Source organism: Sapajus apella, unplaced genomic scaffold (assembly GCF_009761245.1).
Source record: "Sapajus apella isolate SASKATOON/1434 unplaced genomic scaffold, GSC_monkey_1.0 scaffold15, whole genome shotgun sequence".
Lineage (NCBI taxonomy): Eukaryota > Metazoa > Chordata > Mammalia > Primates > Cebidae > Sapajus > Sapajus apella.
Window position 1 is genome coordinate 24,471,483 of NW_022436955.1, and position 16,019 is coordinate 24,487,501.

The 16,019-nt window shown below is 44.9% G+C and overlaps 1 protein-coding gene across 1 annotated transcript; it reads right to left on the reverse strand.

The window, feature by feature from the left end:
* Positions 1–616: 616 nt before the first annotated feature.
* On the reverse strand, positions 617–5,123 carry CUNH16orf46 (chromosome unknown C16orf46 homolog). The gene is made up of 2 exons (XM_032284531.1): positions 4,713–5,123; positions 617–2,398 (listed from the first exon to the last, which is right to left on the reverse strand). The coding sequence occupies exons 1-2, from the start codon at positions 4,920–4,922 to the stop codon at positions 1,424–1,426; spliced, it is 1,185 nt and encodes a 394-aa protein (XP_032140422.1). The 5' UTR covers positions 4,923–5,123; the 3' UTR covers positions 617–1,423.
* Positions 5,124–16,019: the final 10,896 nt, after the last annotated feature.

The window sequence follows — 16,019 nt, forward strand, 5'->3', positions numbered from 1 at the left end:
ACCCAGTCTCTACTAATAATACAAAAATGAGCTGGGTGTGGTAGCGGGCACGTGTAGTATCAGCTACTTGAGAGGCTGGAGCATGAGAATCGCTTGAACCCAGGAGGTGGACGTTACACTGAGCCAAGATCATGCCACTGCACTCCAGCCTGGGTAACAGAGTGAGGCTCCGTCTCAAAAAACAAACAAACAAAAAAACCCTAGGCAAACAGACAAGACATTACGAAGACCAATATGGAAACAGATATTTACACATACAGTCATATATTCTGTCTACTCCACCATTTAGGAGACAGGAAAATCCAACTTGAACCAAGAGTTCAAGTCCAACTTACCTTAAGCAAATTCAAACTATATAATTACAAAGCAGCTTAATGATTACTCATATCACAAAACAGTTCATCGGAGCATGTGTCTACAAAGCAACATCACTCGGCATTTAAAATATAACTCATTTACAAATGTCATTTAACTTAGCTACAACTGCGGGAATAAGAGTTGGGGTAAAATGAGAGTATAGGAAGGACAGAGGGAGAAAGTAACAGCCCCTTTCCATTAGTGCCTGAGGTTGAGGGTTTCCAAATATTAGATGCAAAGTAAGGCCAGAGGAAGCATATGGGGTGATAATCACAGTGATCTTTTTATTTTTTTTCCCATAAAGTAATTATTCTTAACCTGCTTCCCAGGCTGGGTTTTGTAGCACTGTGGCTAAAATTTCCAGACAGAGATTAACATGAGGGTGCAATCTGAGGATATAGCATCCTGAACACAAAGGAGGTAATGGACAGTGTATATCCATGGAAACAATCTGAGGGCGTGACACCCTGGACACACAGGGTCTGTGATGCCTTGGACATCCTGGACAGGCTGGAGATTTCTATTAAAGCAGTTCTTCAGATCGTTGCAAGAGCAGACGAGGCAGCAGACAGATACCTGCCTCCTTCAAAAGATCAACAGGAAGTTTGGTCTAAACTAGCCCAGTGTTCTTAGATTGAGATATGGGGGTGGTGCAGAAAGAGCACCTGCTAGATAGCTCTGGGGTGGCCTGGGGCCAGCATGGAAGGAGGGAGGCCCTTTGGATTCCCCACCTTCTATGTGGCTTCTCCTCGGAGTGGACACGAGGCAGGCAGAGACCAGGGCTGGCATGACCAATCAGCATTTTGTGAATGGCTAAGTAGCAGAAGCAGGTAACACATTATAGTGTTTTAGAAAATAAATCCAAACCCATCCACTGAGGTTCAATTTTCTTTGGTTCTACTACCAAAAAAAATGGATGAAATAAAGAAGGGGAAGAAAAGAATAAGAAAGACAGACTGAGGAGGAGGAGAGAAAGAGTGTGGGGGGCAGGGGATGAGAGAGAAGAAAGAGAAAGGATGACTGCATCTCAAGCAGTGCTTACTCCCAGGGGTTCTACCGTGACCGCTCAGAGGATCCTGTGGGTGGAGATGGGAATGACAACTCTGCTCACTGTGAGGGATGGCAAGAGAGGTCTTGAGAAAACTTTGGTCTCTAGCATTTGGGGCCTGTTTTCCTGCTTGGCCTTTGGGAGAACGTGCTTTGGGGAGATCACGCGAGGTCTTGGCTCCTTGGCTATGAATTTGGATTTGTGGTTTTGCACTCCCTGTTTCTGCAGAAACTGCAAGGCAGCAAGACAGCGAACGTTGCTGGGGTCTGGAGGGCACAGCAGGTTTTTCTCAGACAGGAGGGACCAGTGCAGGCAGCACTGCTCCGGATGAGCCAGTGATGTCCTGGCTGCTTGGGAAGGGAAGGATGGCATGTCGCTGACTGTGGGGTGTTTGGCCAGCTCACTGGGTCTCTTTTCACCTTTCCCATCTGCAGTTTTGAAGCCATACGCACAAGACACACACCCATCCTTTTCCACACTCAGCACTTTCTCTTCCGACGGTAAGAAACAGTTCTTATTCTTCTTACCCGGAACATCCAAGCCATTTGAAAGTGAAGACTTCAGGGGAGGCAGAACCAGGAGGGCCTTGGACGTCACGGGGCCTGGGACTGACAGCCCTCTGTTGGTGCCTCCACTGGGGTTCCCAAGGGCCTTGCCCCTATTAGTGTCGGAGACGGCCCAATCTTTGGTGCACCAAATAAACTCCTTGATTTGCAGACTTTTTTTTTCTGCTTGAAAGTCGGTGGGAAAGCAGATGTTGCTAATCTCCCTGGAAGCAGTGTTGGGGCCCTGGGGGGCTGCCTGAGTCTGAGAGGGGCTGCTCTGATCCTTCTCTGGGCCCCACTCAGTAGGAGGCTTGGTCTCGAGGCTCCCGTGGGAGAGGTTAGCACACACTAAGCAGTCGCTGCAGGCATCTTCCCCTACCCTCGCCTTTTTTGGTTTCTTTCTCGGCCAGATGCAGGCAGCTGGAGATACTCTTCCCCAGCCTTGGACCTGCAAATAAAGCAGCATGTTACTCCTCCAGCGGAGGGACCCAAACTGTCCTTGATCCAATACTGGCCCCATTCCCATTTGGGCAGTCTTACGTGAAATAATATTCATTCATTCATTTGAGACAAAGTCTTGATCTATCAAGCAGGCTGGAGTGGAGTGGTGGGATCTCAGCTCACTGCAACCTCCACCTCCCAGGTTCAAGTGATTCTCCTCCTTCAGCCTCCCAAGTAGCTGGGATTACAGGCACATGCCGCCACCCCAGCTAATTTTTTATATTTTTAGTAGAGACGGGGTTTCACCATGTTAACCAGGATTGTCTCAATCTCCTGACCTCATGACCCACCCGCCTAAGCCTCCCAAAGTGCTGGGGTTACAAGCATTAGCCACTGCACCCGGGCCATTTTTATTTATTTTTTTTACTACCCTTTCCTCCACCAGTAATTTCTAAATGTTCATTCACCTTAGAAAAAAAATAATTCCTGGCCGGGTGCGGTGGCTCACGCCTGTAATCTCAGCACTTTGGGAGGCCAAAGCAGGTGGATCACAAGGTCTGGAGTTCAAGACCGGCCTGACCAACATGGTGAAACCCCATCTCTACTAAAAATACAAAAATTAGCTGGGCGTGGTGGTGGGTGCCTGTAATCCTAGCTACTCAGGAGGCTGAGGCTGGGGAATGACTTGAACCCGGGAGGTGGAGGTTACAGCGCACCAAGACTGCACCACTGCATTCCTGCACTCCAGCCTGGCAATAGAGAGACACTCTGTTTCAAAAAAAAACAAAACAAAACAAAAATTAAAAAAAAAAAAAAGAAAAAAAATTCTTCAAAATTGTAAAGCATGAAAAAAAAAGTATAATACCTATTTTCACCTAATACTAAACAATAAGAGTATTTGTAACAGTATTTGTTAATCCTGAATACTAGCAATGACATTTGCTAATACTAAAACACTAAGCCAAAGTATTTCTAAATGGCCACTTTGATGTGCTTACTAAATTTCTTTTCAAACGCATATTTAAGTTCAGAGCTAAAAATCCTTGTCAAAATCGTTGTCGGTGGGACAAGTATGAACGGTTTTCATTTAAAATAAAATTTTATTTTATTTGAAAACCGTTCATACTTGTCCCACCGACAAAGATTTTGGGCACCGCCAGTCTCTGCTTCCCATACCTGGGGAGCACTGTTGCTTGAAGAGGCTGGAGGGAGACGGAGGAGCAGAGGCAGGTCCTGGAACACAGAGGAGCCATGCATACCCAGGGACACCTCCTCTCCATCCGCGCCCAGAGTCTCCTGCCTGATCTTGCCACAGAGACTACTGTTAAAATAGGGTTGCCAGAAAATACAAAATACAAAAATACAGGACCACATTTTGGACATACTTATACTAATAAAATAAGTATTGTTTCTTTGGCAATCCTGTTTAATCACTGGATTAGACCAGGTTTTCTTACAATGTTACGTGTTTTTGTTGTTGTTGTTTTCTTATAGTTTTAAATACAGGATTTGGCTACTGGTTCTAAGAATTGTGTAAGAGTAAGCCTGCAGACCGGGTGCAGTGGCTCAGGCCTGTAATCCCAGCACTTTGGGTGGCCAAGGTAGACACATCACTTGAGGTCAGGAGCTCTAGACCAACCTGGACAACATGGTGAAACCCGTCTCCACTAAAAATACAAAAATTAGCTAGGCATGGTGGGCACCTATAATCCCAGCTACTCGGGAGGCTGAGGCAGGAGAATCACTTGAACTCAGAAGGCAGAGGTTGCAGTGAGCCAAGAAGGCACCACTGCACTCCAGCCTGGGTGACAGAGCAAGACACCAATTCAGGGGGAAAAAAAAAAAAAAGCCCACAGAGTTCTGAGTAGAACTGCTAGGAGAGATGCCTCACTTTTCTCAGGGAATTCAGCACAGCTGTTAAGGAGCTCAGGATTCTGGCATCCAGGAGACATGGATTCAAGCCCTGCCTTGGCCATTTACTGGCTGGGTGATCTGGAGCATATTATCTACTGAGTAACTCAATATGCTCATCCACAAAGTGAGGCTGGGAATAATACTTGCCCCATACGGCTATTGAGAGGTTAGATGAATTAATGTATGCAAAGCACTTGCTACTGTGCTGTCCACATATTAAGTGGCCATAAGTAGCCATAGCAGGCGCTGCTGTTATCATCGGTAATACTGTACCTATATTCCAGAGTTTCTACATGTTACTGATTCCATATTGTTTGGTAATATTAACTATTTTTGCAAAAAAGAAGCTTGAACCAAAACACGGATGCACAAGAGACAGAAAAGCTGCGGCCCAGAAAGATACTCACTGCTTCTTCCCATCCAGTTCCAATAATAAACTCTTTGGCTTTTTCATCTTGTTCACGTGTAATGTCACTGATATTGAGGAGACAACAAACATGATCCTTTTCACTTCTTTCATCTGGACAAGTACAGGTTGGTTCTGTTTCTTCTGTGCATTGAATTTCATTATTTTCATTATTTTCTAGGTCAATCTCATTTTTCTGACAGAGATCCATTACCGTGATGGTAGCTTACAGTTTGTAACGTCTTCCTGTTGTTTGAAAACATGAATGGAACTTCATTTTTAATATTAAATTTTTTTAAAAAAAAAAAGCAGTTCAAGAATCAGGTGAAATATCTTCAAGACACATTCAGGAATATGGCTGGGCGCAGTGGCTCATGCCTGTAATCCCAATCCTTTGAGAGGCCAAGGCAGGCAGATCACTTGAGGTCAGGACTTCGTGACCAGCCTGGCCAACATGGTGAAATCGTGTCTCTACTAAAAATACAAAAATTAGCTGGGCACAGTGGTGGGCGCCTGTAATCCCAGCTACTCAAGAGGCTGAGGCAGGAGAATCGCTTGAACCCAGGAGGCAGAGGTTGCAGTGGGCCAAGATTGTGCCACTGCACTCCAGCCTGGGTTTGAGAGTGAGACTCCATCTCAAAAAAAAGAAAAAAGAAACAAACATTCAGAAATAGACTGAAAATACATATTATGCATTGTATTCTCAATTCATAATATGTATTGAGAATTCGAATACATCTGTTGCCAACCATTGGAATTATAAAAGATAAGGCAATAAGGCAGCCAGGTGCCATGGCTCATGCTTGTAATCCCAGCACTTTGAGAGGCTGAGGCAGGCAGATCACCTGATATCAGGAGTTTGAGACCAGCCTGGCCAACATGGCGAAACCCCATCTCTAATAAAAAATACAAAATTAGCTGGATGTGGTGGTACACCCCCCGTAATCACAGCCACTCGAGAGGTTGAGGCTTGAGTCTGGGAGGCAGAGGTTGCAGTGAGCTGAGGTTCTGCCACTGCACTCCAACCTGGAGGACAGAGCAAGACTCTGTCTTGAAACAAAACAAAACAAAAAGATGTGAAGAGACATAGGGAGAAGATAGCCATCTATAAACCAAAGACAGCAGCCTAGAACAGAGCCTCCTCTCACAGCCCTCAGGAGGAACAAACCCTGCCAACGCTTTGATTTTGGACCTTAAGAATCCAGACCTGGTCAGGCACAGTAGCTCACACTGGTAATCCCAGCACTTTGGGAGGCCAAGACAGGCAGATCACGAGGTCAGGGGTTTGAGACCAGCCTGGCCAACATGGTGAAACTCTGTCTCTACTAAAAAATACCAAAAATTAGCGGGATGAGGTGCAGGCACCTGCATTGCCAGCTACTTGGGAGGCTAAGGCAGGAGAATTGCTTGAACCCAGGACGTAGAGGTTGCAGTGAGCTGAGATTGTGCCACTGTACTTCAGCCAGGGCTACAAGAGTGAAACTCCAACTCAAAAAAAAAAAAAAAAAAAAAAAGAATCCAGGCCTGTGAGATAATAAATGTCTGTTGTTTAAGCCACTCAGTATGTGGTATATTGTCATGACGGCTGTAGCAAAGTAAAACAGTAGGTCGTGGTGATGATGGTGATAATTCTAGCTGACACTAATGGATGCTTTTCTGGGTTGAAAAACGGCACTTGGAGTTTAGAATCTAGACAAAGGGTCTGGAAACTCATAATCCTGACCAGAGCCAAAGGGCTAAACAATTCCAGTCCTATTTACTGGCTGTGTCCCTTGAGTGGTGACTTGCTTTTCTGGGTCTGTTTACTCATCTATAAAAAGGGCAAAAGCAGGCCAGTCGCGGTGGCTCATGCCTATAATCCCAGCACTTTGGGAGGCCAAGGCAGGTGGATCACAAGGTCAAGAGATCGAGACCATCCTGGTCAACATGGTGAAACCCCGTCTCTACTAAAAATACAAAAAAAAATTAGTTGGGCATGGTGGTGTGCACCTATAGTCCCAGCTACTTGGGAGGCTGAGGCAGGAGAATTGCCTGAACCCAGGAGGCGGAGGTTGCGGTGAGCCGAGATCGCACCATTGCACTCCAGCCTGGGTAACAACAGTGAAACTCCATCTCAAAAAAAAAATTTTTTTAAAAAAGGGCAAAAGTATGAGACCTTCCTACAGATAGGGGCTCTTCCTATGGACCCGACAGGCTGCAAAAATTAACTAGAATGCCTAAAAAGTGACCACTGTGGCTTGAGTGCTGATGACCAGCTAGTGTCTTCTCAAGAAGTTCCTTGCTTCTGATGGGACAGAAACCACGTGGGACATCCACTCCTTGCTTTCTCTCAGCCAAACATAACCCATGCCAGAAAACTACTATTTTTCTTTTTCTGTTCAGGAAGAGATAAGTACTTCTTATAACAAATCTGTAAATCTGTTTAATTACCATTTTGGCTTTTTCACATAGGCTTAAGTTAGATGTTTTTTGTTTTTTTTTTGAGACTGAGTCTCACTCTGTCGCCCAGGCTGGAGTGCAGTAGTGCAATCTTGGCTCATAATTTTAAGTTGGAAGTTGTACCTCTGCCTCCTGGGTTCACGCAATGCTCCTGCCTCAGACTCCCGAGTAGCTGGTTTTACAGGCGTGAGTCACCGTGCCTGGCCAACATTACATTTTTATAAGCGCTTCACTTATGTAATGAGGGTTCATAAGGAATTATATGGATTCCTTCTGACTCAAAACTAAGAATCATCCCTGAGTCAGTAAACACAGTATTATTAGTCAAAAGGTCAGATTACTGCATACCAGATAACCAGATGCACCTTCAGAACACTGGTGTACTTCAGACAGGATCAAGATGCTCTGCTACTAAAAGAGAATATTGGTGGTCTTTTCCTAGTTAAAAAGAAATTCAGTTAGTGGATAGAAAAGTTGTATTTTAAGTCTCCCTTCTCTAAACATACTGTCAAGTGTTGTTTTTTGTTTGTTTGTTTGTTTGTTTTAGATAGAGTCTTGCTCCATTGCTCAGGCTACAGTGCAGTGGCGTGATCTTGGATCACTGAAACCTCCCTCTCCCAGGATCAAGCAGTTCTCCTGCCTTAGCCTCCCAGGTAGCTGAGATTACAGGCACCCACCACCATGTCTGGCTAAGTTTTTTGTAACCGTCAAGTTTTATTACCATTCTTGTCTTCCAGCTCATGTTAGCAGATGACACACAGAAATGTACAAGAATTAACAGAAGATCAAAGAAAAGAATGAATGTGTGATTCCTTGCAATTTGTATGCAGTTTCACTTTTAAGTTGGAATGCAGACATCTATATTCACATAATATTTTCTGGTAGTAAAATTATGCCTGACTTACAGATTTGACATAAATCAACAGTTCCTGCCATCCCATTTCTTGGCTTCCATTGAACTTTACAACCTGATTCAGTTTAAGAATTACCAGTACAAAGCATACATCAAAGCTGATACTAACGTTTTCCACCCCATCAAGAAAACACAAAGATCACAGTGAAACTGTTGCCATGGGAGACGCATTTGCAGATGCAATTATAAAACTAGATGCAGAGTACAAAGGAGGAAAGCTCAAAGATGTAGGCTAGAAGGTATTAAACTCTACTACACAAGCTATTAAAGTGATTAAAACCAACGTATACAAAAGAAATAGCTGACTCAGATCCAAGCCCCCAAAGCGTGTGTCTGGCTAAGCAAGAATAAACCCAAAGAAAAACTGATCAAAGAACTTAAGATATTTGGAAATGGAGGCCGGGCGCGGTGGCTCAAGCCTGTAATACCAGCACTGTGGGAGGCCGAGGCGGGTGGATCACGAGGTCAAGACATCGAGACCATCCTGGTCAACATGGTGAAACCCCGTCTCTACTAAAAACACACAAAAAATTAGCTGGGCATGGTGGCGCGTGCCTGTAATCCCAGCTACTCAGGAGGCTGGGGCAGGAGAATTGCCTGAACCCGGGAGGCGGAGGTTGCGGTGAGCCGAGATCACGCCATTGCACTCCAGCCTGGGTAACAAGAGCGAAACTCCGTCTCAAAAAAAAAAAAAAAAAGATATTTGGAAATGAAATTAAGATGGTGAATGGGAGCCTAAAAAATATAGCCTATGGAAATTTACCATAATCCAGAAAACAACTTTTCTAGTAGCATTTAAAGACAGACACAAAAAGGAAATGATCAGCCAAAGAACTGTAAAGTGGTTTATTTTCTTTTACCAATAATATGATTTGCTTCAAAATAATGTGAGGTTGAGGTTAGGGAGGGAATAATGAAACCAAAGTGGTCCTGAGTTCTGTTTGTTGTAGATGGGTATGGGAACATGGAGGTTAACTGTACTATTCTATTTTTACATAAGCAGGAAATTTCTCATAATAAAAATTTTAAAGCCATGATGTTATCGGAGAGCTTCAAGAAATGAAATATGGAAAAATGATAGAAGCCAGGGTATGATGAATTTTGACCTTAGACCTTAAGCAAACTGAAATAAATATTTGCTTGTTTGTTGGTTTGTTTGTTTTGAGATGGAGTCTCGCTCTGTCTCTCAGGCTGGAGTGCAGTGGCACGACCTTGGCTCATTGCATCCTAGGTCTCCTGGGTTCAAGCGATTCTCCTGCCTCAGCCGCCCAAGTAGCTGGGATTACAGGCATGCAACAACATGCTTGACTGATTTTTGTATTTTTAGTAGAGACAGATTTTCACTATGTTGGCCAGGCTGGTCTTGAACTCCTGACCTTAGGTGATCCACCTGCCTCAGCCTCCCAAAGAAATAAATGTATCAGTGAACAGATAACATGGTTTGTATAATTTTAAGCTGGAGTAAAGACCTTGAACAAGGACTTACAGAAAAAGAAAAAAAAAAAAAAAACAAAAAAAACACAGGTGTACAAAAAAAAAAAAGACATAACATCGGATAATAGGGTTTATAAAAGTGATTTAGAGGAACTCCAGAAATATTTGTCCAATTAGTCTTAAGTCACAGTACACAAGGCCTTCTCATTGAATTTAATGAACTGCCAAAGGAACAGGTGTAAATGCAGAAAAGAATAGGCACTACTATTTGGATCTGCCACACTACATTGAAATCATCCAATTTGTTAATGAACTGAGAAGTACAAAGACTATCAAATGCCCCTTTGTCATACATCTGGCCAAGTCAATGCAGCTTTAACACCCTAACCAATCTATAATTCAGCATACAAAGTGTCTTCCTCCTGAAATGAACAAAGACAACCATTAAGTTACCACAGGCAACAGTAGTGACACACCAATGAATACAGCAAAAGTATTTCTGTTGTATGTTGTATAAAAGTTAAAATTGGAAAAGAGGGGGAGAAATCAATGTAAACTGAGAAGAATAAACGTATCTCCTATTCACTGCCCAAAGAAAAACCTATATGGATAGAGACCACCTGACCAAGAACATAAAGAAATTTCCGAAGACCTGATAGCTGAAAAGCAGCTAAGGGATAGCAGAAGAAATGACCATGCCATATAGCACAGAAAGAGCCATTGTATTTCTTTGTATTTTGTTTTTTCGAAGGGGTCTCACTATATTGACAGGCTGGTCTCGAACTCCTGGCCTCAAGCAATCCTCCCATTTTGGCTTCTCAATATGCTGGGATTACAGGCTTGCGCCTGGCCTTTCTTTGTATTCTTTATATGTTTTTTTGTTGTTGGTGGTGGTGTTTTTGTTTGTTTGTTTGTTTGTTTTTTTGAGACCAGGTCTTGCTCTGTCACCTAGGCTAGAGTGCAATGCAATGGTGTGATCCTGGCTCACTGAAACCTCTGATTCCTGAGTTCAAGGGATTCTCTCCTCTCAAGATTTCCCACCCTAATCCCTGGATGAATAGGATGAAATATAACATCCACAAATATGTTATATTACATGGTAAAAGGACCTTTGCAGATGTAATTATGGTTATTAACCAGTTGACCTGAAGACAGGGAGATTATTTTGGATAATCAAGGTGGGCCTCATCAAATGACATAACCTTCTAAAACAAACTTGTCTTGGCTAGCAGCAGCATAAGTAAGAGATACAAAGAAGTTCTGGGATTACAGCCCTGAACCACTGTGCCCAGCCTGCTTAAGTACTTTGAATGACTGGGTGCTCATAATTTTACAAGCATTTTTTTCTTTCCATTGGAAGCTCTAAAGATTTGAATGATCTCAACTTAGGTCATCTGCAAGCCTGCAAATTTTGTTCCTCAGTTCTGGGTATTCTTCTCAAATGCACCATCTGGAAACATCTGAAGACAGCTGTAATTTTGTCAGATATAAATCTCAAATTCCTCATCATCTTAGAAATGCAAAATTACCTGTCTCTTAAAATGTGGTACCTGGAACTGAAAGCAATACCTCAAAACTGGTCTAAGTAGAAGTGTCTACTTTGAAATTTGACTCCCTCTGATCTGTAATCTACATCTGTTAATTAAACAAAGTTGTTATATTTCTTAAAAGGTATAACCCAATCTTTTTCTTTTCTTTTTGAGACAGAGTCTTGCTCTGTCACCCAGGCTGAAGTGCAGGGGCACGAACTCGGCTCACTGCAACCTCCTGGGTTCAAGCAATTCTCCTGCCTCAGCATCTGAAGTAACTGGGATTACAGGTGCCCACCATCCCTGGCTAATTTTTGTATTCTTAGTAGAAACAGGGTTTCGCCATGTTGGCCAGGCTGGTCTCAAACTCCTGACCTCAGGTCATCCCCCGCCCCCGCCTCAGCCTCCCAAAATGCTAGGATTAGAGGTATGAGCCCCCACACAAGTCTTATAACTCAGTCTTAACACTGAGCTCAAGGTGAACCACAACTTCTAGATTTTTTTTTTCACAGAATGGCTAACAATTCCTGTCTTCTTTACTCCATAACCATTCTGTTGATTGCCTTTTCTTTTTTCCTTTTTCTTTATTCTTTTTGTTTTAGTTAGATGTACACTCCAAATGCATCAGATCCTTGTAAAATTTCCCCTTTTGGTTTTGGACCATTATTAAACCTACTTAGATAGTTCACAACCTAACTCTGACTTCCCACTTTCACCATTCCTTCTTGCTTAAAGCTGCCATTAATTTGAAGAGGATACCTTCTGTATCTTCATCTACAACACAGACAAAGACATCGAGAAAGAGGATTAAGGATAATGCCCTCTGGGTATCCCTTTCACTTAGGCATTTGCTAATTAGTCAACCAGCTGCAAATTCACCTTCACCTTACTCCCTACACAATGATCTATCCTGTGTTTCTAAATTTCTTCTACAGGATTCCAGATCCATCAATTTAGGTAGTCTTTTTTTTTTTTTTTTTTTTTTTCCCCCGAGACGGAGTTTCACTCATGTTACCCAGGCTGGAGTGCAATGGCGCGATCTCGGCTCACTGCAATCTCCGCCTCCTGGGTTCAGGCAATTCTCCTGCCTCAGCCTCCTGAGTAGCTGGGATTACAGGCATGCACCACCATGCCCAGCTAATTTTTTTGTATTTTTAGTAGAGACGGGGTTTCACCATGTTGACCAGGATGGTTTCGATCTCTTGACCTCGGGATCCACCAGCCTCGGCCTCCCAAAGTGCTGGGATTACAGGCTTGAGCCACCGCGCCCGGCTTTTTTATTTTTTTTTAAGAGGAACCTACAGTTATAGATGTTTACATTTACACTGATGTCTCTGTCTCTCTCTCTCTCTCTCTCTCTCTCTCTCTCTTTTTAAATACCTATGGTCTAGATCAGGGATAAAGAATGCATTCTGGTGGAACGTGGTGGCTCACACCTGTAATCCTAGAACTTTGGGAGGCCAAGGCCAGTGGATCACTTGAGTTCAGGAGTTCAAGACCAGCCTGGCCAATATGGTGAAACCCCATCTCTGCTGAAAATACAAAAATTAGCCGGGCATGGTGGCACACACCTGTAATTCCAGCTACTCGGAGGTTGAGGCAGAAGAATCGCTTGAACTGGGGAGACAGAGGTTGCAGTGAGCCGAGATCACACCACTGAACTCCAGCCTGGGTTACAGAGCGAGACTATCTCAAAAAAACAAACAACAACAACAACAACAAAAGAATACATTCTGAATTGTCGACTCCAAACGACTAGTAGCTACCTAGAGTGTTGTGTTGAGGATCTATGACCTGACTACAGCAGGAAAAAGTCCTGGGGTTATGTCTCCTAGAAAATAAAGAGTGCCACATGTTTGCCAGTCTGTCTGTATAGTCAGATTACAAATATCCTACCACAGATTGCTATACCTGGTTGGCAGATTCTTAATCCATTCATGGTGGGGTAATGCTGATGGACCAGGAGAAAACAAGGCCCAGGGTATTAAATCAAAAGCAGGCTGTTGATGTCAAAAGCAGGCTGTTGATGTCAAAAGCAGATAGATGGTAAGCTCTCAAAACTCCGTATCACCTTACCCGAGCTTCTCATTGGTTCTGCACTGTGCCACACACCCTCATCTTCTTAGAAGCTATAGGTTTACAGGAATCTTAAATTCCAAACAGGAAAAGATGAGTTTCTGCAAGTCTCATTTGAAGTTTGAACAAATGTTCCTGTGGATCAGGTGCTTAACAACCTATGCTGAATGACGGGATAATCATTAGAAATACTGTTAGCCATGGTGAAAGTGAAGTTTTTTTAACACAGGGCTAATCTTCACTTTATATGAACCAGTTAAACAGGTCTTGAAGACTGGCCTGAGCATCCTGACCATTGGTAATATAGTTTCTACAGGAAAATGCGTTGGGAGTCGCATTTAGAAACACACTCGACAAGGAGTTGAACCTTTGCCTCAAAGTTAAACACCTATGCCACCCAACTTGCACAATTTGTTCATATTTCTAAGAGCATAAATCTTACCCTCCCTGTTAATTATGTATCCCTTCTTCTTATTATATGCCTACAGGTCACAGGAACCACAAGTACGTCGCAGAATGATGCCAAGGAGCGCGGTTTCTACACCATCCCTCCGGATCAAATCACATCTACTCAAATCCCAGTCTCAAACTCCTCCCTTTTTTCAACCCGTCTTCTCTGCTTTCACACAGTTTACCGTCCACAGCAAAGCACAAGTAAGTCATCAAACACACGCGCTCCACCTGCCGCCCCTAAAGCCCAGGGCGCACCACACTCGGTTCCACCCCTTTCTCTAGCTCCGCCCCTTCTCGCAGGCCCCAACCCTTTCCCAAAGAGGCTCCACCCCTTCTTCCATGAGCCTTTTTTTCCTCATCTAGCTCTTCCCCTTCCTCCGCCAGTTCTAACCGTACCACAAAGTCGCGTGCCCTTCTTTCAAGCTATCTCATTCAGAAACGCGTCCCCGATTGCCCCTACAAATTCCTAAGTCCTCCATCTACCCCGCCCTTGAGGGGTTCCGCCCCCAACGGCTCCCCAGGCCCTGCCCAGCAACCCGACGGCCTGGAAGGCTCCGCCCACTGCTCCTCCCCAGACCCCGCCCACCCCGGCTCCTCCTGTGACCCCGTCGGCTCAGGTGCAACGCCGGCCTTTACTGCCTCTGCCTTTCGTTCCCCTCAGTCAGAGAGTCGCTTCCTTTCGAACGGGGGCAGAGCCTGTAGCTCTACCCTTTGGAGTGGTCCGGGGCCTTGCCCCAGCGGCGGAGAGACGGCCGCTCACACCCACCTGTGGGGACGACCGGATGGAAGGTCCCGCGGCCGCTAGGCCGGGCCGGCGAGCAAACGCTATGCAAGCGGCTGCTGTCGGGCCGTTGCCCTGGGTTACGGCCGCGCTGGGGGCGGACCCGCGGGGGAACGCAGCGGAAGTGACGTACTTCACAAAGCTGAGTGTGGGCGGGGCTCCGCGCTCTGCAGCCGGAATACCGGCGACGGAGGGTCTTAGACGGTGGGGCTGGAGGACCAAACTGGAACGGGAGCTGGCTTCACGCGCAGGACCACCCGCGCCACTGCAGGGCCGGCGCGTTCCGTAGGAGCGCCCCTTTGCCTCCTAGGATGTTTAGCAGATGCCAGGCAACCAGAAACGTCTCTGCTTTTGTCCCCCAGCCTCCCGAGAACCGCCGTGCAAGTTTCCCACGGGCACAAACTTCACAGGCCCAGAACGTTACGAGAGGAGGCGTTGTGAACCTCGCAGCGCCCACTTACCTGACCGACAGCACCGGGCCTACGGGCACTCGCTCAACTTCTGGCCCGGAGCACCACAGCTCCGAAGTGGGCACTGGCATCTTTTATACAAATAAAGCAAGGTGGAGGCCGGCCCCAAGGGCTCACGCCTGTAATCCCAGCGCTTGGGAAGGCCGAGGCGGGTGGATCGCCTGAGGTCCAGAGTTGGAGACCAGCCTGGCCAACATGGCGAAAACCCATCTCTACTAAAAGCATAGAAATTCGCTGGGTGTCGTCGTGGTGGCAGGTGCCTATAATCCCAGCTACTCAGGAGGCTGAGGCAGAATTGCTTGAACCCGGGAGGCGGAGATTGCAATGAGCCAATATCGTGTCATTGCGCTCTAGCCTGGGCAACAGAGCGAGACTCCATCTCAAAAACAAAAAAAAACCAGAAAAACCAAAACCTGAAGCTAAGAACTAAACCACCTGGGAGGTGGTAGCGGAAAGAGGAATTAACACTTGCAGGGTAACCTATTCAGCTTCTGAAGTTTTAATTATTAGAAAGCTTTCCTCAAAACTTTTATTAATCCACCCTATTAATGCCAAAACCATTCAAAAGGAATATGAGGTCATGAAAATTAAATTCCCTGGATTCAGTCAATTTGGAGGGCCATTCAAAGCATTGTGACGGAAAGGACAGCGGATTTGGCTCTGTGTTTTAAATAGTGGAAGAGCAAGTTGCCATATGTTCTGCTCTTTGAAAAGAGTGGTTGTTACAGAGCAAGTATGCGTGTGTTTGGGAGGAAAAGGGAAAAAATAAACTGCCCGCCTTCATCAGACACTATAACCACTCATGGATCTTCATATTCTAGAATGGCTACTTTTGATTCCCACCTTTATTTAGAACATTCATCGTTCCCTTCCCCCACAAGATTCCCATTAAGTTTTTTTTTTCTTCTTTTTTTTCCAGACGAGGTTTCACTATGTTGGCCAGATAGGTCTTGAACTCCTGACCTCAGGCGATCCACTTGCCTTAGCCTCCCAAAATGCTGGGATTCCAGGGCCGAGCCACTGCACCCGGCTCATTTAAGTATTTTCATAGTAAAACTTGATAAGGAACTGATGAGTAGACCAGGAAATGTGAAAATCATTACCACGACCACCCAGCTAACCTATTTCTTATTTTTTTTGAGATGCAGTTTTGCTCTTACTGCCCAGGCTGGAGTGCAGTGGCACAATCTCAGCTCATCACAGCCTCTGCCTC